General features: G+C 40.4%; 1 protein-coding gene across 9 annotated transcripts in view; it reads left to right on the forward strand.

Moving 5' to 3' along the window:
* Positions 1-22,248, forward strand: part of ARHGEF7 (Rho guanine nucleotide exchange factor 7) — a 158,569-nt gene that overhangs the window by 109,988 nt on the left and 26,333 nt on the right. For all 9 annotated transcript variants that reach the window (XM_014527885.2, XM_025196093.1, XM_025196095.1 and 6 more), the window contains 8 exons: positions 3,172-3,310; positions 4,683-4,742; positions 7,495-7,641; positions 11,149-11,235; positions 14,970-15,048; positions 16,358-16,497; positions 18,379-18,603; positions 21,988-22,081. In XM_014527885.2, coding sequence (XP_014383371.1) covers positions 3,172-3,310; positions 4,683-4,742; positions 7,495-7,641; positions 11,149-11,235; positions 14,970-15,048; positions 16,358-16,497; positions 18,379-18,603; positions 21,988-22,081 — 971 coding nt within the window. The remainder of the gene's footprint in view (positions 1-3,171; positions 3,311-4,682; positions 4,743-7,494; positions 7,642-11,148; positions 11,236-14,969; positions 15,049-16,357; positions 16,498-18,378; positions 18,604-21,987; positions 22,082-22,248) is intronic.

The raw sequence follows: 22,248 nt of genomic DNA on the forward strand, positions 1-22,248 counted from the left end.
CTGCCATTGTGAGGTCTGAATTCTGCTGCATAAGAGGCTTCCCGCAGCCCCTATTTGGCTCATAAGGAATCCTGTGGTCTGGATCTGACCTATGAGGAGTGCTGGTTTGGGGGAGCTGGTTGAATTTGACACCCCTGGTGTACAGCATTCAGGTTATGGGCATGTGAAGGGTTTACAGAATGGCATCATGCTTTCTGTTTTGTTTTCCAAAATGAAGAATCGCATTCTCCTGGTAGAAATCAAAAGTGTGCAGATGTTCAAGTTGTTTTTTTCTGGTGCAAAAATGGCTACTGTAGGGGAAAAAAAACCTAGTAATAATGAGAGAGAAATCATTCCCAGGAGACTGAACATCTGCATACTGTCCCCTGGCTTAACTCTTCCTGAGAGCTAGGAGTGGAGTGGGAAGAAAGGCTCCCATGCCTTCCAGAGGCCAGGGTCATCCCATTCAGGACAAGAAGCAAGGGACAGCTGCTTTTGCCCTTCCCATAGACCAGTAAGGTGAAGCCTGCTTCCTGGTTGCTGCTTTTAAGTTGCAGTCTAGCTGGGTGGAATGGGTTGTAAGGAAGCTGGCAGACTGAGAATTGGGCTTAGGGGCTTTCTGTGGGGCACTGAGCCAGAGCACCTGTCTGCTTCTCCCTGGAGTGGTATATGCTTATTTATCCTGCTGCTCTGTCTGCCTGGCTGCCAGTGCTCCAGACCCCAGTGGAGGGAGAAACCCTGCAGACTCCCCTGCCTGCTTCTCATACCAGAATCCCTGGCATGAGAGCCCAGCAGGGGTCTTTGCCCTGCTGGTCCGTGCACTTTCCTCAGACCAGGATCATCACAGTCTGGGGAAGGCATGAAAAGCATGCGAAGAGAGGCAATTGTACACTGAACACTTGTATTGCTCCCTTTCCTGGAATCATTTCTAGTGGTCGAAATTTTGTATGTGGTTTAAGCATGAATGACTGGTGCCTCCCAAGCCTGGGGTGCTGGGGCACAATCTGTGGGTGGCAGTGTCGGCGGGGTGGCAAGTGGCGACCACCCGCAGAAGCTGGCGGCAGTGGCAAATCTCAGGGTGTGCACATGCGCGCCCCCTCCCACGCGAGTCTCCTATGGGTCTAAGTGTCTAGTTAGGCTTATTTTTTCTAATGTGTTGCTCTGTACTTTGGTTAAGCTGAATTTATTAATTTACTACATTGCCCACTCACTCAGTTTTGTGCCATCCTTCTGTAACTTTTCACCATTGGCTTTGGGTTGGACTGCCCATAATAATTTGGTATCATCTGCAGATTTCTCTACCTCATTGTTTACTGCATTTTCCAAATCATTTGGAATTGTGTTGAAGAGTGACCTGGGGGAACAAGCTTTTGTTTAACTAGTTGGAAGCAAGGATTTTGAGTGTGTATAATCAAATGCAAACGAGAATATTAGAAGTATATAATTAATCTTGTTCTCTGAAAAAAGTGGTTTAAATTGGATAACAAAATGAATAACCCATCTGCAACTTTTTGGGATGATGCTGATAATATACAAGGATTACATTACATACATACATCCTCCAGTACATAAGGTTGCCTGCTCAGAATAGTATACATTCTGGGGTAGAAGTTTCATCAGCAAATGGTTCTGAACATGCATCTTAGGGAAAACCAATTTCACTTTGTGTTCCTACGTCAGTTAAGTATTGTTAAAAAAATAATGTCCTTGACCTATACTAATTCTCTGAAATACTCATTGTGAGGAGTTTGAGAGACACCTTGATGTTTGTGAAAGCAGATATTAATGGTGCTATCGTATGGCTCTTGTTCATTCACTTGCTTTTCAGCAAAAATATATACAAGTATTAGGGATTGTATGATGTTCTGGATTGTTTCATAGTTGGTAGGGTTGGAAGGGACCTTGACAGATCATTAAGTCCGACCCCCTGCCATGGCAGGAAAGAGCACTGGGGTCAAACTACCCCAGCAAGGTGTTCATCTAGCCTCCTCTTAAAGACCCCCCGGGTAGGAGCCAGCACCACTTTTCTCTTGGAAGTTGGTTCCAGCTCCTAGCCGCCCTGACTGTGAAGTAGCACCTCCTAATGTCTAGTCTGAATCTACCCTCTGCCAGTTTGTGACCGTTATATCTAGTCACTCCTGGTAGTGCTTGGGGGAACAGGGACTCCCCCAATGCCTGCTGGTCCCCCCTGACTAGGTTGTAACAGGCCACTAGATCCCCCCCTCAGCCTTCTCTTGTGGAGGCTGAACAGGTTCAGGTCCCTTAGCCTCTCCTCGTAGGGCCTGCCCTGCTGCCCCCTGATCATGCAGGTGGCCCTCCTCTGGACCCTCTCAATGCTGTCCACATCCCTCCTGAAGTGTGGCGCCCAGAACTGGATGTAGTACTCCAGCTGTGGCCTGACCAGTGCCTCATAGAGGGGGAGGATCACCTCCTTGGACCTGTTTGAGATGCATCTGTGGATGCATGACAAGGTGCGGTTGGCCTTCTTGTCTGCGTCCCCACACTGTCAGCCCATGTTCATTTTGGCATCAATAATGATTCCAAGATCCTTGTTGCAAACTTTGCTATAAATTCACTAAATATCAAATGTTTTTAAAAATATTATGTTCCCCCCCCTCCCCCGGTGGATTATTATAGTTTTCACACATTTTTCATTTCTTTTTTAAAGAAATGTGAATATCTTAATGTCTGGTGACTTTTATTTGACTTGCAAAAGGGCAAAACATGAGGCAGTTGCTTAGTTTATACTCAGTGGGAATTTGAAAACGGTGGCTTGCCTTAGTAAAGACTGATTTAACAACTGCTTAGTGTTTTCTGAATTGATCCTAATAACCTTAATCTGTAACCTTTACTTAAATCAAGTAGCATTTACCAGAATAACGAACAGAATCTAATTGGACCCTAACTAGGCAACCCATATTCATGCAGATAGTCCTATATGAGAGCCACTGCTCTTGGAATTAAGGGTGGGCCTAAAGCTGTAAACTCCTTGAAGTCAGAGCCCTTGTCTCTTCTTAGTTGTACACAATTTGGAAAATGCCATCAGCATTCAGCAACTAAGATCTGGATTGCTTTTTGATTATCTGTTGCCTTGGGCAAAAGCTCACTTCAGATGAAGGATTAGAATAATTTTTCTCTTCTGTTCTCTTCATTCCTAATTTGATAATTTTTATTTTTTTTTTGCATGTTCAGTGAAGAACTAGGGGAATTCATGGAGATGAAAGGTGCCAACAGCCCTGGGATCCTTGTTTTGACTACAGGCCTCAGCAAACCTTTTATGCGTCTGGATAAATACCCCACGTTACTCAAAGAACTTGAAAGGCACATGGAGGTATATCTTATCAGCATTTATGTTCCAGCTTAATGATGATTTGACAGCAATTATTTTAAAGGTACATGTCAAACATGATAGGCCCCAAATTATATTCCTTTTATCTTAAAAGATATAGTAGGCTTAAAATTCAGCTCAGTAGAATTGTAACAACGTAGTAAATTCTCAGAAAGGTTATAAACAAAATCCATCCAGGGATATTAATTTATTATTCAGGCTTTCTAGATAGTCTCTTGAGCTGGTTTCCTGAAATCTCTGCTTTATTTTTGTAGAAAGGATATTTTTTTTCATCTGAGAGGCCATTTCAGTAGTATTTCTTTAAAAGATTGAGCATTTATTGCATTATGTCCAATAATAGCACTGGGAATGTCTCAACATGGTAGTGCATTTAAATGACTGAACCTGAATTTGATTCTAGAAGTTAGACTTTTTGTGGGGTTGGTACATCACATCTTTGAGTCAGCTGCAAATGTGTCTCACTTAACATAATTTGGAAAAAAAAGCATGTGGCTGAATGGTGAAATTACAGGAAAGGGCAGCAGCAGCAGATGCATACTAACCTTTTAGAAGCTGTGTAATGGTAGGAACTTAAGCTGGAAATAATCAGCTGAGTACAGGGTCAAACTTAATTTTCCAGATCCTTTTCTGTGGAATCGTGAAAGAATAGCAGTAGTATAACATCATTGCTAAGTACAGGCTGTCAAAAATCCCAAGGCTGAATCGATTCAATCTTTGCAGGTTAGTCTAAGCTGCATATATTGAATCGATATGCAGGTGAACAGACATATGCTTTTGATTACAGAAATGCAGCCACATAAGTGCAGATGTTCAAGTCAGAAGCCAGGGGAGGGGAGGGGGTGCTAGAGCATGCCTCTCTGCTTGGTTGGAGCAGACAGCTTGGGCCAAGGCTAGCCCACCTACCCTGTGAGCGGGAGCTTTGTGGGGAGGTGGAAAGCATGCTGGGGGGCTGTGAGTTGACTTGAATCTGGAGGATCTGGGACAGAAGTTCAATAAACTGATTTAATCTAAATCAGCTAAACTTGATACTGCATCCATCCAGGATTATTTGAAACCGGTTTTGGCCATTTTGAAAGCAGTTTATGTGCACTGAACTTCTGTTGTGTTACAGATTTGAACTGGTTTTTGATCGCTTATACTGGTTTGTATGTAACTTCTGTCCCTAGCCAATGGGAGAGACTGCTTATTCTTGCTACAAGAAGGCAAGTGTATAATACTAGAGGAAGTAGGCAGTAAAAAAGGGCAGAAAGGATGGTTACAAGAGTGTTACAGCCTTGTCTATAGTGAAGCTAACATGACTCTAAAAGGTACAATTATCATTATCAAAAATTAGGTTACTTTTTTTTCTCTTTAGGATTATCATCCAGATCGACCAGATATTCAGAAGTCTATGACTGCCTTCAAAAATCTTTCTGTAAGAGTTAAAATTTTTTTAAAAGTATCACCCTTTCCCCTTTCTTCTGTTTAAAAAAAAAAAGGAAAAAAATGGTTACTGATTTTTGTGCCTTGTAACAAAACTTTTTTTCTTTTTTTTTCTTTTTTTTTTAACTTGTGAAATTGAAGGCTTTGATGCTGTGCTTAGGGTTTGTGAAGGAGTGATTCAGCCAGCTCCTTGATTTCTGTGCGCCCTGGTGCATAGGGTTACCATATGTCCCGGTTTTCCTGGACATGTTCTCTTTTTGGGTCCTCCAGTCTCAGTCCAGGTGGTTTTTTAAAATATCAACAAACGTCCAGGATTTTGCTCTGTTTTAGTATCAAAGTTTTTCCTGGCATTTCTTAGCTTGCCCTAGCAAGGAGTTGCTTGGGGCTGGGAAAAATGGTGGGGGAGAGCGATTGGAGGCAGGGGGCATCATATGTGGACAGCATGCAGCCAGTTAGGGTAGTGAGAGCAGCCATGGCAGTTGGATGCAGGTAAATCTATGGAGGGTGGTTGCTGGAGAGCCAGGGCTTGGGAACTGTCCGGGGGGTGAGTGGCTAGGTAGAGGGTATGGGTGTGGGGTGTGCTTGCTGGTGTTGGGGGAAGCTGTCCAGATGCTGGGGCTGCAGTGAGGTGGGGGAAGCACTTGCCCTTCCATCGGAAGGGAGTGGGAGGGAGGTCTTCGGGGGAGGTGGGGTGGCAGGGAGCTGCATGGCCAGGCCGGTGACACTGGGGCCAGTGGTTGTGCTTGCAGGGACAGGGCAGCTGGGAGATGCTGTGGGACTGGGGGGGAGCCAGGGGTCTGTGGGTTGGGAGTGAGGGGCACCAGCATGGTCTGGGGGACAGGGTACTGTGGGTCAGGAATGAGGGGCAGCAGCAGGGCTTGGGGGCCTGTGGATTGGGAGCAAGGGGCAGGGCATGGGCATATAACTGCCCACTTCCTAGCCCCCCACGATCAAATTCCCCTCCTCCTCTCCCCCCCGCCCCCCCACCGGGCCTTCTCTGACAGATGTCCTCTTTTTTGAAACTGGAAATATGATAACCCTACTGGTGCAAGTTAAGACATCGCTTACTACTAAGTAGAGCTTCATTATCCCTCATCCCTGCCTGACCAATCAGCCCCTCACACAAGCAGAGTATCCTTTTGCATCAAGGCCTGTTTTTCTAACAGCTTCTTAATGCTGGATTTGCAATGTCATTTCTGCCCCCCCCGCCTGCCCCCGATGGAGAGTCCAGTGTAGAGCCTATGTTAGTACTGCTGGAATATGTGAGAAGGAGAAGAATGATCAAAAGCCCATCTATTCTTAAACCCAGAACAGAACTGGGTGTTGCAGAGAGAAGGAATAAAGGTTTTCTCTGAAAAGTTTCATGAGACATGGGGCAAATGGGGAGACCAAATAGAGAGGGAAAGACATGAGAAAATGGTTAACAAAGACTTAATGTCTGCACAGTTAATATATTTTCTTTACCAAGTGAAACCATAATGATTTGGAACATACTTTAGGGTTGTTAGTTGTAGCTATGTTGGTCTAAGGACAAAAGCAGACAAGGTTCTTTGGGTAAATGTGATATCTTTTATTAGACCAACCAGATAGTTGGAAAAATTGTTCTTTTCAAGCTTTCAGGCACAAACACCCTTCTTCAGGCATAGGCAGAGTCTGCTGGTATGTCAAGATGTCTCCACTACTCCCACAATAACTGCACCCCACAATAGAGCCATCACCTTTCCTGGATCTTACATCTGCACCTCCAAAAATGTAATATATGACATCTAGTGCACTAAATGCCCCGATGGAAAATATGTAGGAGAAACCAAACAAAAACTGCATATCAGAATGAACGCATACCCAAAATCTATCAAAACAAAAATACCCAATTACTTGTGGGTGCCTGCTTCTCACAAGGCAACCACTCTCTCAGTTCTAGTCCTCAAAGGGAATTTACAGAACACCTTTTGTAGATGAGCCTATGAACTTCACTTCATAAATCTGTTGGATACAAAATATCATGAATTAAACATGGACATTGGATTTATGACACATTATAATCTGCCTGCCGTCTGATAATCCCCCGTAATCTGTCTGTACTTTACCAGCTACATTCTTCTATCACCAATTCTAGGTTCCACCTCCCCCTACCACCTACATGTCTCACCTATTGTCTCCCATTCCCTCTGATCCTCACTGCCACACACATTTGCATTTTGACCGATCTGCATTTTGGCTTCTATTCTACCCAGGAAAGCACACAAAACACCAGCAGACTCTCCCTATGCCTGAAGAAGAGTGTTTGTGCCCAAAAGCTTGCAAAGAACAGTTTTTTTTCAACTATTTAGTTGGTCTAATAAAAGATATCACATTTACCCAAAGAACCCTGCTTTATATATAAAGCAGCTATATTCCCTCTTTCTAGTTGGCTAGCTATTCCTAGGCAACAGTTTATTAAAGAGGAAAGATTTGAAAGAGAATGAAGTAGTAACTGGATGGATAATTTTAGAGCAATTTTGAAACTACTCTACTAAATTAAATTAAAAGGAAAAGCATTGGTATTAACAGAAATGTAAATTTAAGTAGTACTTTGAACATTTCTTGCAATGGAATATATTCAACTTGAAACAAATTGTCTGTGTCCTGTATCAGGTACTCCAAGCATAGTGTTGTAAATGTGTAATATTTCAGCTGACACTTGCTCCCTATAAGTTGCGTTTGCAGGCACATCACCTTCATAGTATTTTCCTTGTATCTAATAGGCACAATGTCAAGAAGTACGGAAAAGAAAAGAACTTGAACTCCAGATACTGACAGAAGCTATTCGCTGCTGGGAGGGAGAGGACATCAAAACACTGGGCAATGTAATTTATATGTCCCAGGTCATGATTCAGTGTGCTGGAAGTGAGGTAAGGTAGTTCCAATCCTCATTATGTATTTTTTTCCCTTACTTTTCTGCAGTTACAGTTAATAATGAATGCTGGGTACTGAACAGCAGAAATAAAAAGACCACTCTAAGAAGGAAAAAAAAATCTAGACTAAATGCACTTGTATACTAGCTTGCCTAAAACTTATAAATGTACTTGTTAAAGTGCTTGCTTCAATTTATAAGTACAAGCCCCGCTAAAGTTTGACTGAAGCTTAGCCAAACAGAGCTGTTGGAAACATTTTAAAAATAACCTTAAGAGGTTGTAAGTGTCTCCAAAGTGTATAATTAGAGAGAATTTTCACTTTGCATGCTTACATTATAAAAGAGTCTGGCAAAGCAGTTATTACCACATGTAAAGAGAATTTGGAAATGCTTATTTTACATTGCATCCCAGACACATTCTCCCTTGGTTTTTTGGACCTCTTTCTCAAGTGTTTAATATTTAAAAGAGCTCAATCAGGGGATTGAGTGATTTTATTTTTTTTTAATTTAATTTAATTTTTGTTTTGTTTTGAGGGACAATAATGGAATATGACGGCTTTGAGGTCACTGAGTGGTGATACAAATATAGCACCTTGTATAAAATAAGAGAGGTCATAGAGGGGAATGATTTTCTTGAGGAGATCTGCATAAGGATTGAGTCCAGACCTTAAGTAGCTTAATCCAAGTGGAAAGGCTGTGAAAAATGAATTGACAGTATTACAAACTGAGTATGTAGAGGAAAAGATGTTGTGCACACAGGGCATACAGTGTGAATTAAAAACAAGCAGGAATCTTACTGGGATAAGGCACAATGCCGCAGTAATTGGAACATAAACATAAAACATGCAACATAAAAAGAATAAAGAACCCAGGCATACTCATTCATTCATTCAAAAGAAACAAGCACATGAACACACAGATAGTTAGACAGTCCTGCAAAGGTTAAGGTGTTATCAAGTTCTGAAGTTGCTCAGGTCAGTTTGGTGGCCAGCCAAATTAACCACGAGGGCTGGAGTTAGGTCTTGTTGGATGCACCCAAAACTTCTTCTTGCAGGTGGAAAAGACTCCAAAGCTGTGTCTTTATAGTGATAGCTGTCCATACAAACTTACCCATTCCACTGAGTCAGACATGAAGGTCATCCTCCTTGTATTGTTGGCAGCCTGGGATTGGTAGGACACAATCTTCTGGCTTTGTGGTCTGCAGTCTTCAGGGAGGTCATTGCTTGCAGTCTTCAGCCGTCAGGGTGAAGCATGATCCAGTATTTGGTAACCCTTAACTGCTGACTCGATGTTGCTGCAACCTTTAACAGTTAAACCAGAGAAGGGTATTTTCACTTGCTGTGAGAGGGCAGTCTTCCTTCACGTTGTCACATACATACATCATTCACTCTTGTTACCTCTTTCCACATAAACCAGACATCCTGCAAACCTTACACAGGCATTTGCCTTATACTAAATTTAAGTTCTAAAATCATGAGACCAATAGGTCAAATATATTTATGCTAAGCAATAGGAAATTTAAAATACATGGGTAATTCCAGAACACTAATAATGACTGATCAAAATATTATAAAAAGTAAATCATAACAAGTTTAACTTCATCTTAATGATTCAATATTTCATTATATAAAAAGAAAAAACAATATAAGCAATCAAAGTGATTTATAGTTACTGTAATACTACAAAGATCACCCTAAACTTATTTGAAATACTGGATGAATCATTTTATATTTTTAAAGTAATTTCAAATAAAACTTAAAAAAAAAAATGTAAATAGCCCTATGGTATGTATTCAGACTTCTGCTAAAGGAACGTGCTAACATGGTAAATTAAATCCTTTTAGAACCCCAGTAAATGTGCATCTTTCCTAGCCGAACAACAAGGTCTCCCATGTGGGAGGTGAAATGTGTATGTTGGGAAACAAATGCTTATTGGAGATTTTAGGGTTGATCCTGAGCTGGTATAGATTTATTTAATGGCTAAGCAAAGTATAGGATAGTAATAGTATACAAAAATGGCAAAACTCCATTGGAACATGCTGGATGAAGGCAAATTTCTACTATAGAAGTTTTATTTCTGCAGCTTTTCACTATGAAAACATACCAAGTGTTTATAAATTGCATTATTTCTCTTCTAATTTATCCAGTTTCTACACTGGTGTAAAAATTTCTGTGAACAGAGAAACAAAAATCCTTTGACAAATGTTTAAATTAATTCCTTAAAACTGTCAGAAATTAATATCTGTTGCCATCAGAAACTTTCTTTAAATTAGACATTTTAAAAAATGACACTCATTAAATAGAATTTTTTAAAAGTTCAGCTCTTTCGTTTGCATGTGTGGTGTTTTGTTTTTCCCTTTGGCTTAAAAAAATCATGAACTGAAGATACCATTTAGTGGGATTTAGCTTCATGGAAGCCTCATCACTTTTTGACCATATACAGAACAGTTTATTTCAATAGAAAAACTTGATCATGTTATGAATCCTTTTATGAAAGGAAGAGTCAGGAAACACCAGTTAGAAAAATAGATTCGTTAGGAAATTGTAATCTTAAAATGAGCCTCACTTGGTAGCCAAAAAATATATCAGATACTAGTATTTGAAACCATCAACACTTCTTGTTTTGAAGTCAGTTGTTGAAACAGCTATAAATAAAATACTGTCTGAAAAGGACTTTATGAATTTTAAAAGAGACCTCTTTCATGATAGATTATAGAATAAAGCACAAACAAAATAAAAAGCCACATCTTCCCCTGCAGACTAAAGAACCTGAAAAAAGGGAAGTACCAGTAACTCCATGGAGCCGGCTAGGGTCTTTGCTGTTAATTTTGTGAAAAGTGCTCAGCTTTTCCAGTGATGGGCAACAGTACAAAACCCTAAAATAGATTGAAAAAGTTCTGTAGTGATTTTTGGAGGGTTCCACAGTGTTCTTGCTTGTTTTACTATGCATAGCCTTTAATGTTGAAGTATGTGACTGATGGGTGACATTTTTTTGAATGACAGCTTCTTGTTTTACTTATACTTGCGGGCTCATTTCTTTTGTTTCAATTTATTCCTCCTCCAGTTGCTCCTAAAGCAAAAATACAATCTTCATAATGTTAAAAATGAGTTGGAATAGAAATATGTGGGCATTCAGTGTATTGGCTTAAGTCAAATTGGATAATTAAATATATGCAGCATGTAAAATACTCCTCTCAAGTCGGCAGAAAAGTTGCCATTAATTTCATCCAGGATATTAAAAAGTTAGGATATAATCCTCATGGAAGAATACAAGAGCTTGTCACTAGCCATTTTTAAATAGACTTTCAAATGCTGTTTGACTCTTCTTATTCTTAAGGTCAGATTTATTTTTCTAAAGTTAATTTTGCTAAGTGTGTATCAACTGGTAGGCAAAAAAAATTGTGGACACACCACATTGGTGAATGTCCTAAATAAAAATACTGAATGGGTCTACAGCCTTATATTTAGTGAGTTAATTATTTCTTTCTTTCTTTCTTTTTAATAAGGAGAAGAATGAAAGATATCTTCTTCTATTCCCTAATATTTTGCTCATGTTATCTGCCAGCCCAAGGATGAGTGGATTTATCTATCAGGTAAAGCATTTGTTTTTAACATAATTCACAGCCAACTTAAAAGACCCTTTTAAAACTTGTATTCATTTACTGTGCATGTACACTGAATATCAGAGGTGTAACAACATGGTCAGTTTTATGCCACAGTAGTATATGTATGGGGAGTCACAATTGTTCAGTTAATAACATGCTGGATTGTAAGTTGAGACCTGAGTTTGTTTACGCTGCTGATCTACTATATGGTTGTAGGGTACTGTTCGTCTCTATGCTTCAGTTTCCTTTTATGGGCTACTGATACGTTCTTTGTAAGCTGCTTTTAGATCTGTGAAGGAAAATGCTGACATCACACAGACCTGGTACAGCTGACTGCTCACCAGGGTGCTGTTTGGGTCCCATCCACTTTTGGTCTGGGTACTCTTAAAGCTCCAGCAATCTGAGTAGGCTCCAGCATTCACAGTTCCTTGGTACAGACTCTGACTGTTTCATCTTTGTAGAAATAGGGTATCATGACCTAACCACCCTATCTGTCTCAGGACTAGTGCTGATTCTGTGGACTCTTCAGTGGCATAAGCACACCCTTTCCCAGAGCTCCAACCTTGTGAGGACTGTGAAGAGGTGAAAGGCAAACCCAGATAAATATGATAGTCGAAGTAATCTTGCATACAGACTTCATAAGAATGATAAAAACCAATCACTCTTTAACTAGTACAGGAACTAAGGAAGTGATATTCCCACTGTACTCCACGCTGGTGAGACCACAGCTGGAGTACTGCGTCTAGTTCTGGGTGCCGCACTTCAACAAGGACATGGAAAAACTTGAGAGGGTCCAGAGAAGAGCCACCCATATAATTAGGGACTTACAAGACAAGCCATATGAAGAGAGACTGAGGGACTTGGGCCTCTTCAGCCTACAGAAGAGAAGGCTGAGGGGACTTGGTAGTGGCTTACTGCTACATCAGGGCAGTACGTCAAGAATTCAGTGAATAGCTGTTCACCAGGGCACCCCTGGGGAAGACCAAGAGCAATGGATACAAACTGCTAGAAGGCTGCGTCAGACTCAATTCCAGGAAAAACTCCTTCATAGTCAGGGTGTCCAGACTGGAATAAGCTCCCTCCAGTGGTGGCGCAGTCATCTACCCTGGAAATCTTCAAAAGGAGACTGGGCAGTCACCTTGCTGACCCCAGTTGTCTTTTCCTGCCTAGTGCAGGGGGACTGGACCTGATGATCTACAAGATCCCTTCCAGCCCTTATTCAATTAATGTATCTATATCAATATGTTTTCCTGCCTCAGTTTCCTTATTTTTAAATGTTCTTTGGGTTTAGATTAAAATCTTCCTACTGCATTGTGGCTTCTCTTTTAAATCATGGAGTGAGTCTGCCGCTTTTGAGCAGTCAGTTTTCTTACTAGTCAGGACTTTATTCATTTGGTGCAAGAGTGTGTCCCTTTGCCTCCTTTTCACTGCCTGGGCTTTCAGTGTCTGTCAGTCCCTCTAAGTTTTTTAGTCCCTGATTGGCTTCACCAGGTAGAAGCAGTTAGCTGTGTTAATCTTTAGTCGAGCAGAATGCAGGGTAGATATGCGCCATTACACTGACTAAGATATATATCGAGCACAAGCTTTTGTGAATTCAGCTAGACTTCATTGGATGCTATGAAAGGACAGCAAAGAGCAGTGTATAAAGTGGAGTGTGAGATTTGAATACAAAAATTTAGGACAAGAGGGGAGAGGAGGGGGATAGGGACAGTGTCCCCTGCAATTTCCCATTCAGGCTCTTTTTTACTTTTTTTTTCAAATTTTTCTGCCTGAGAACAACAATCCTGAGGTAAGCAATGGAGTGTCCAAGGAGGTTAAATTGTTCTGACACAGGTGTTCATGTTTTTCTGAAGTTGGTGTCGGATCACTGTTTACTTATTCTTACGTGTGAAGATTACTCTGTGTGTCTGATGTGGACAGCAGATGGGCATTGTGAGCAGTTGATGGTGTAGAGTTGCAGGTGAATCAGCCTCAGATGTGCTCCTTGTTATGGGGTTTGATGACATGGCCTGTATTGATGTGGGGACACAGCCAACACTGGGATCCATTGCAAGGCCTGTTTCCTTAGTGAGGATGGGAGTCAGTCTGTTGCTTAAGAGACATGGTTTGAGGTTGGGGACTGTCTGTAAGCCTGGACAGGTTTGTTTCTATCTTTATAGTCATCCTTTTCCAGGAGAGGTTGGAGGTAATTAATCATCTCTGTGTAAGAATGGATGAACACTGATCTGAGATCAGCTGCAGAAAGACACAGCGGCCTGTGGCACAACACTTTAACCTGCTTGGATAATTCATTACTGACCTTAGGATTGCTGTTCTCAGGCAGCAAAATTTGAAAAACCAGTTTGAACAGGAAATTGCAGAAGTCATCCACAAACTGGATTGTGCCTCTCCAAGCTTGCGCTCTCACGTGCGCACTCCGTATCAATCTTAATTTGCCCCCTTCAGTTTCACGATTCAGTCTTTAATTACGTGAACACATCCTGATGATTTTTTTTTTTCCCCCCACAGCTGCCTTACCTCAGTAGTGAATTCAATAGTTTTTATCTTCCACATTTAATGGGTTCTCCTAGGCCTCATTTTAACGCATGCTGCCCAATCCCTGCATTGACTACAGAAGGATTAATTTCTTAATATCTCTCTGATGCTGTCAACATAATATATGAGTGCTTCAAATATAAATGAACCATTTTTACATTCCAGTGAGTTAGTATTATTTTACTTCATTTTCCAGTTGGGGACTAAGGGAGGAAAATGGTCTACTTATTTGGGTTCTCAGTTTGATATACCAAGGACCTTAGCTTAAGCATATTTGGCAATACTGATTTTTAAATTACAGCTGTGGTGAAAAATTTGTATCTCATACACATTCTGTGACAGACACAGGAGTAGAATCCAGTTGCACTTACCTTGACAAAGGGACTATCTTTTTTTTACCCCCTTCCTTTACCTCATTCACTACACCATCCAACCCACAAAACAGCTTTGACTATACAATACTGGTTCATTCCCTGAGTTTGAGCTGCCCCCTACAGTGACTGAGGTAAGGGTCCTGTGTTTAAAAATAGTGTGTGGCCATATAATTGAAGACTCAAGGAGCAGTAGTTATTAAATAATCATGACATATCATTTTATATAATTTTTTTACATAAACTGGCTACCTAAATAGTCACTCAGACACCAAGCATATATTGGATATCTGTGCTACCAGTTAAGAATTATTTGCAGATTCTTTGATGATAATTCAAGTAAATAAACAAGGTGGTTTCCTTTGTATTGTAGATCACTTGCAAGCAGAAAAAAGGTCAAATAGTTCATGCTAAATTACTTGATTTCTTCTGAAATCAAATAATCAGCACCAGCATTCACTGTGGAACACAGGTGGAATGGGGGTATCTTTGGAAGCTTTCAAGGAGTGAGAAGACCCTATTCTGGAGTTTTGATATTTCTGGGTGATACTTGAAGTCTGTTCAGATTTCAAGCTCATTTAGAACATAAATTATTCTCAGTTAATAGAGAAGACTCAACACACAAAGCTCTGTAATTTGGTTATCAGGTTTGCGTGAATTTTTGCAAATATTCCAGATTCAAATATGTATTTCAAATTGTTGGGTTACCATCTCTTTGCACATTTTAAATGTGTATATTTTATTTTTAAGCAGCTTTGTTGCATGCCTATTTAAATAAGTAAAAGGGGAAGCATGTGTTATGACTTTTTTTTCTAGGGAAAGCTGCCAATGACCGGAATGACCATCACAAAGTTAGAAGACAGTGAAAATCACAAAAATGCATTTGAAATATCAGGTAATTTCCATAAGCATCTCTGTGTGTATACTCACTTCTGCTTGTTCTATGTTACACAAATGAAAGCTCAACTCTTCCCTGGATGTTCCACCTTTACAACCTCCATGTAGTCAGGGAAGTGCAGCAAATTCAGGTGGCTTCTAGTCTCCAGCAGGAGATGCAAACTTTGATCATGGTTTGCCCTTTGAAATGCTCCAAAGACATTTGAAATTGGCATTTGGGATATCTGTCCTTGCCTTAGAGGCTCCTTTGGGCCAAGGAAGAAAGTAAATCTAAAGTCTCTACTGGGGCTCTAATAGAGAGCTCTCAGCCAAGAGCATTTTCTTTATCAAGGGAGCTTCTGCTTAGCTGTGTCTGCTAGCCACAAGTGTAGTGATATGTAAGGAGAAAAGAGGATTTATTAGGTAGTTTTCCTGGACGTTACTGTTTTATAGATCAATATAACATCTTAAATTACTCTGGAAAACCAGTAGGATCCAATAATGTATAGCTTTTGAATTAGTCCTCTGAATTCTGCCTTTGCTTTGGTTTCTGGACAGGTTAAAGATGTAGCTCCAAGCAGACTGAAAATCAGAATAATCCTCCCCCACACTCAGTTTCTGCAATTGGAGGGGCTGATATTGCCTCCATATCTTTTTAAATTTTCTCCCAACTGAATATCTGAATATCTTTCACTTCAGTTTTATTACTGGGTCATAAAGCAGCCAGACCCTTTCTGAGCTTATCTCCATTAAATACTTGACTAATGTCTTTGTCCTGACTGGGTCAGTTGAAATAGAGCAAGTTGTGTCTTCTGGATGCTGAAAGCCATGTCTCCTGGCTAATTGTAATGTTCTTTACTTTATTGAATGTTTGGTAGAAGGGATTTTATAAATCTTTGAAACTTCTAAGTTAAAGAGCCTAGCTGCTGTGCGTGTGTATGTGCAGTATGGTGTTCCACCCCCCCCCCGGGCCTTGGACAAGACTTGTCCGTCTTTTTCCTTCTAATGCTAGACCCACTGTTTTATGAATTTTGTTTAAGAAAGATTGCAGACTGGCCTGTATTTGTCATGACAGATGGCTAAATCAAATCTCTCATCACAGTAAAGAAAGAATGAGACATTATTGCTTTGCTGAATTGGGCATGTTATAAATAGGTAAGTTCAGAGGATCTTGATCAGTTAATCAAAGGCTTTATCTGATATAGTGTTCACAATAGCTGGAGACTGGGTTTGATAACCCAGGAGGTTCCTGTCAGTCTCATGTTCCTTATTAATTTTGTGTTGGTAGATAACTGTGTTTTTTCAAGCTTGTGCTTTCTTTCATCTAGGAAATATGATTGAACGGATATTAGTATCATGCAACAACCAACAAGATTTGCATGAATGGGTGGATCATCTGCAAAAGCAAACCAAAGTTACAACTGTTGGGAATCCTACTATTAAACCTCATTCTGTGCCATCTCACACAGTAAGAAATATATTATTAATATAGAATAAACAATCAGTATAATGCATTTCTTTTGAGATTTTTAAGGAAGTGTATTTCAAGATAATAAAATTATTCTATTTTTGCCATTAATAACAGGAAGTTGCAGATTGTCTTGGATTTTGTCTTATTTTTTCTTGTTCTATGCCTGATTGTGTCTAATATTATCTTTTAAGTACCCTGAGAACGATGAGTTCTCTTACTGACTTGATTGGAAGAGTAAGTTTAACAGGGTATGTCTACACGAGATGCTTTACTGTGCATCAGACTAATTTAATATGCAGTAAAGCATCACTCTCTACATGTATGCAGCGGACTGGCCAAGTTTGCCAATGACACCAAACTTTGGGGAAAAGCATCCACACCAGAAGACAGGTGGGTGATCCAGGCTGACCTGGACAGGCTCAGCAAGTGGGCGGACGAGAATCTGATGGTGTTCAACGCCGATAAATGCAAGGTTCTCCACCTTGGGAAGAAAAAAACCTGTAGCATCCTTATAGGCTCGGCACTGCTATGTTGGCTAGCACTATGGAAGAAAGAGACTTGGGGGTCGTCATTGACCACAAGATGAACATGAGCCTGCAGTGCGATGCTGCAGCTAGTAAAGCGACCAAAACGCTGGCTTGCATCCATAGATGCTTCTCAAGCAAATCCTGGGACGTCATTCTCCCCTTGTACTCAGCCTTAGTGAGGCCGCAGCTGGAGTACTGCGTCCAGTTTTGGGCTCCACAATTCAAAAAGGATGTGGAGAAGCTTGAGAGAATCCAGAGAAGAGCCACGTGCATGATCAGAGGTCAGGGAAGCAGACCCTACGATGACAGGCTGAGAGCCCTGGGGCTCCTTAGCCTGGAAAAGCGCAGGCTCAGGGGTGATCTGATGGCCACCTATAAGTTTATCAGGGGTGACCACCAGTATCTGGGGGAACGTTTGTTCACCAGAGCGCCCCAAGGGATGACGACTAGGTCAAATGATCATAAACTACTACAAGACTGTTTCAGGCTGGACATAAGGAGGAATTTCTTTACTGTCCGAGCCCCCAAGGTCTGGAACAGCCTGCCACCGGAGGTGGTTCAAGCACCTTCATTGAACACCTTCAAGAGCAAACTGGATGCTTATCTTGCTGGGATCCTATGACCCCAGCTGACTTCCTGCCCTTTGGGCAGGGGGCTGGACTCGATGATCTTCCGAGGTCCCTTCTAGCCCTAATGTCTATGAAATTACTGCGCAGTACATGAGTCTAATGTGCCATTTTCTAGCTGCTGCTAGTGGACAGAGCAAGGCAGGAGCTGCTCCTGTTGGGCACAATTTGCTCCCAGCATGGGCACACATGTAGATGTGCACCCAGGAGTGCTTTAATGATCCTAATTTTTCTACGGTGAATATTCAGGTGTATTAATTGCACATGTAGATGTGCCCACAGTCAAGTCTTCACAAATTAATTTAGAATAGTCATCCTCAGGATGCTAAGTAAATTACCCAAACTGAATGGTTCTTTTGGATTTACTTTTTAAAATTTAAGTATATCAGTGATGGCCTTAGGGAGATTCTAGTTGTTTTGGTTCAAGAGCAGGTTAGATGAACACTTGACTGGATGGTTTATTCAGGGATTATCTTGCTTTGGGAGGGGGCTGGGCTAGATGACCTTGAGGTCCCTTTGAGCCCCACTTTTCTATGATTCCTATGTGCTTGTTCAGTGCTAATCAGTAAGAGCTTATTGAAATAAATTTATATTCTGTTATGTAAATAATAGAAATGTTAGGTACCTGATTAAAATGACCTTTTTCCAGTTTTGATTTTTTTTCTTTAATATGAAATCATGTTTCTCTTTTTCCTCCCTGCCTTGAACCTCTGTACATTTGGCAGCTTCCCTCCCATCCAGTAACACCATCCAGCAAACATGCAGACAGCAAACCGATACCGCTGACCCCTGCCTATCACACGCTTCCACATCTTTCGCATCATGGGACTCCACATACAACTATAAACTGGGGACCCCTGGAGCCTCCTAAAACTCCCAAACCTTGGAGCTTGAGCTGTTTACGACCCGCACCTCCATTACGGCCGTCAGCAGCTCTCTGTTATAAAGAGGTGAGGTGCTAGAGCCCAGAAATGCAGAAGTACAATGAAAGATGTAAATGTTCTTTTCCCTATGGCAATCTTGAATAGTGCTGAGGGGAGGTAGGGCATGAATCATTTTGGTAAACACTGAAATGTGGAAATAGCTTAGTGCTTTTACTCTATTAATGTTATTATTTAAGCCAAGAGGTTTTTTTCATTGGAAATCCTCTCCATTCATGCATTTTAATCCTGAGTTTTGGGGATTTCCTCCCAGCTTTTATTCTACTCTAAGCACTGTTTGTGTCAAATAGGATAGGGGAAAAACACTATGCAGTGTAGAGATATACTGCATCTCTATATAATGTTGAACATTTGCAATGGATGATATGACCAGATTGCTTTTCAGTAGTAAGCTGTTGTTTACATATGTACAAATTAACACTTGAAATTTCATCCTAGAATGTTTTTGATCTGGGAGTCTTCATGCTCAAATGAGACTGATGTTTGATATCACCACCTTGAGAGAGAGAGAGTTTATTTGAAATGTAAATGTCATTTTTGATTATCATGAATTTTATAGGAAAATGTAACAATTCTTGTCTCCAACACCATTGCCTCACACCCTTTAATGTGACAGGTTATTGTCCATTTTCTGAAATAAATAGTTTTGTATTTCTCATTTATCTACAAAAGGATAACAATTGTAGTCTGGTTGTTCTTGTTGATACATTCAGCTACTCAGTAACCAAGTAAAATGTCTAATATTTTGTTTGTTGAATTTATTGTGCATGTATTTTAATACCTGAATACACCAAAGGAAGCGGGCGGTGTCTACTAATTAGAAACAGATTCTGTTACTGACTAACTGTGAAACTGCAGGAAAATGACAGTTGCTTTCTCTCCATTCCTCAATTATTAAATAGGCAAATGCTGCTTTTTCACATCTTGAATCAAATAGGATAAAGGAAAGATACCATTTATAACCAAAGTATCATTGGTCAATCATGATCATATTACTAAAGAAGCAGAGTGAGTGATTTCCTCAGCATGTTGGGATCCTCTGCTGAAATATACTATAAAAAGAATAGTATTAGATATATGGTAGAGAAATCAGGCAGAGGATAGGGCATGGATTGTATGAATGCAGAGAAGTCTAATACTTTGAAGAGTAATGGTAGAGTAGTGTAATGTTATATTTAGACACAATATTAAACTTTTGCTCAAAAGCTTGTCTCGTATATTGTATTGTGATTTAGATTTTCATGTTAAGGACTAAGTCCCTACAGGAAGGAAACATACATACGTCCAAATGTGTTGAACATGCATGTTTGAGCTATGGGTAAGAATGTATTTTTGCAGACATGCATATTACAGTCTTTTATTTTTGGTTTGTTTGCTTTTTTCTTTTTGTAATTTAGATGTGAAGTGTTTAGGGTGAGTCTTTTGCCCTACAGTTGAGACCAAAAAAGTTCCCTAGGGGAAGAAAAGAAAAAAGATGTATAGAATGATAATAACTTAGTTGAAAGTTAAACATCTTGGTTTTAGTTGCTGGATTAGTTCAGTTTATTCAATAGCAGTTCACTTTCATCTCCTCAGTGAAATACTATATAATTTCTCGCATACATCATATACTTTTTCCCCTCCTTCCCCCCCCCCCCAAAAAAAAAAAAAAAAAAAAAGGCTCCTTTTCCCATTGAAAAAATTCAGAACTGGAATTTTTATCTTCCTGCTGTATGATGCAGCAGCTGTTGTGTTAGTGTTCAGGCAGCTGAGGGAGTTAATAGACTTAATGGCTTAGTGTTCTTCACTCCAAGGGGGAGTGTTAATGATTATCTTTCCTTTTTAATTGTTTTGAGGTTCTGCTAATCAGTCTGACCTTTCTTACAGCAATTTTGCTGTCTGGTAGCAGTTGCTGGTCTTATCTCCTTCTATGCAACAGCCTTGGAGACACTTCAGTTCTTTTCAGAATTATAGATTTGCCCTTGGAGACCAGCCTTCAGCAGCAGCTAGGGTTCTAGAGAGGAAGAGTGAGTTTGAAGTTTAGGCCCTGTTCCTGCTCGATGCAGCCATAGGTCTGGAAAAACCTTTTTTTCATTCCGCCTTTCAAATACAAGGCGCACATTATATTCAGCGGTGTGTTTGGATATGAAAAATATAGTATGTTAACTTCTTTCCTACTTTGATACATACAGTCTCTAAACGTGAAAATTTCGCTCACCTTTTACAGTGTTTTGTACATAACTGAATTTTTTAAACCTATCTTCATTAGTCTTTGTCATTCACCTTTTCACTTTCTTGTTCTACATATTTATAATAACTTATATTCTGAAGGTAACAGGTAGACCAGTATATTTTTAATATTCCTGTAAATTAGCATGACTACCATATAGAGCAGAATATCTTTGCTGCTGTATTTATTTTGCTTTAAGTCCCTCTTTACCAAACTAAAATATTACCATAATTCCTTATGGCATAAGGAAACGGATGTACATAATTCACTAGCCTGTCTTGTTACCATTGGTTACCATGTGAACCCCCTGGAAGTGCCAGCTGCGAAACTGGAAGTGCCGGCGGAAGTATACTTCCAGGTTTGCTGCTGGCTTGGTGATTGGCTGCTGGACGACTCCCACCTCCCCCCCTGGTCAGCGATCTGGTGCCCCCCCGCACATTCGGGAGGCACCAGTCACCCATGCTTGTTAGGGTCTTTTTGTTTTTCTTTTTAAACTTGCTTATCAGGCAAATCAGATTAATTTATTTCACAAAAGGAAAAAGCTGTATGTGTCTTTATACATGCTCCAGGGGTCGGAGCGAGGAAGGGCTTTAATTAAAGTGACTCCTAGAGCGACTCTAAAGTACCCAGTGTGTCACGTGTATCGGCGTCCCCGCACTGAAAAATGGTGGTGGGGGAGCTTTTAACTAAAGCTTATTCAAGCCGTTTTTCAGCACGGGGATGCCAATACATGTGATGCTGGAATCTGCTGGAGCGTGATAATTATCATGCTTCAACTGACTCAGTTAATTGAGTCTGCTCCAACATGCTGTAATTACAGCATGTTGGAGCAGCCTTGCTGCACGTGTATAGGCACTCTGTGGGTCACTTGTCACTGTTTCCTTGGTTTTAGTGCCAAAACAGCCTCCACTCTCTTGCAACAGCTTTTGTTGTGTAATTCTGTCAATAAGATCAGAATAATTATGTACAACCAGTTGTGGACATAATAGTTTGGGAGAAATAACCAGCCCGTTCAAGCAAACCTGACCTGATGAAAGCAGTGTAGGTTAGCTCTGTTCTGTGGTAGTTTATAAGATTCTTTTTCGTACAGTTAACAGGTGCCAGTAAACAAACAAAAACACATCTTTTGAGAGAAGGGAATAATAAACCAATAAAAAACCTTTTCTTCTTTTCTTTTCCTGCAGGATCTCAGTAAAAGTCCTAAAACCATGAAAAAACTGCTTCCCAAGCGCAAGCCTGAACGTAAGCCATCAGATGAAGAGTTTGCACTGAGAAAAAGTAAGCAAGCTTGAATAGATGTAGTCCCCTGGTGTCTGTGTGTGGAGAGAGAGTTGCAGAGGCATGGATAGTATTTCAGTTTTTCTTCTAATCAGAAATTTGTACTTAACTTGCCCTGCATAACAACTTCTCCAGTTTCCTGTTTTTAGTAACTGACAGCAACAGAA

The sequence above is a fragment of the Alligator sinensis genome, unplaced genomic scaffold (assembly GCF_000455745.1).
Source record: "Alligator sinensis unplaced genomic scaffold, ASM45574v1 scaffold288_1, whole genome shotgun sequence".
Taxonomy (NCBI): Eukaryota; Metazoa; Chordata; order Crocodylia; family Alligatoridae; genus Alligator; species Alligator sinensis.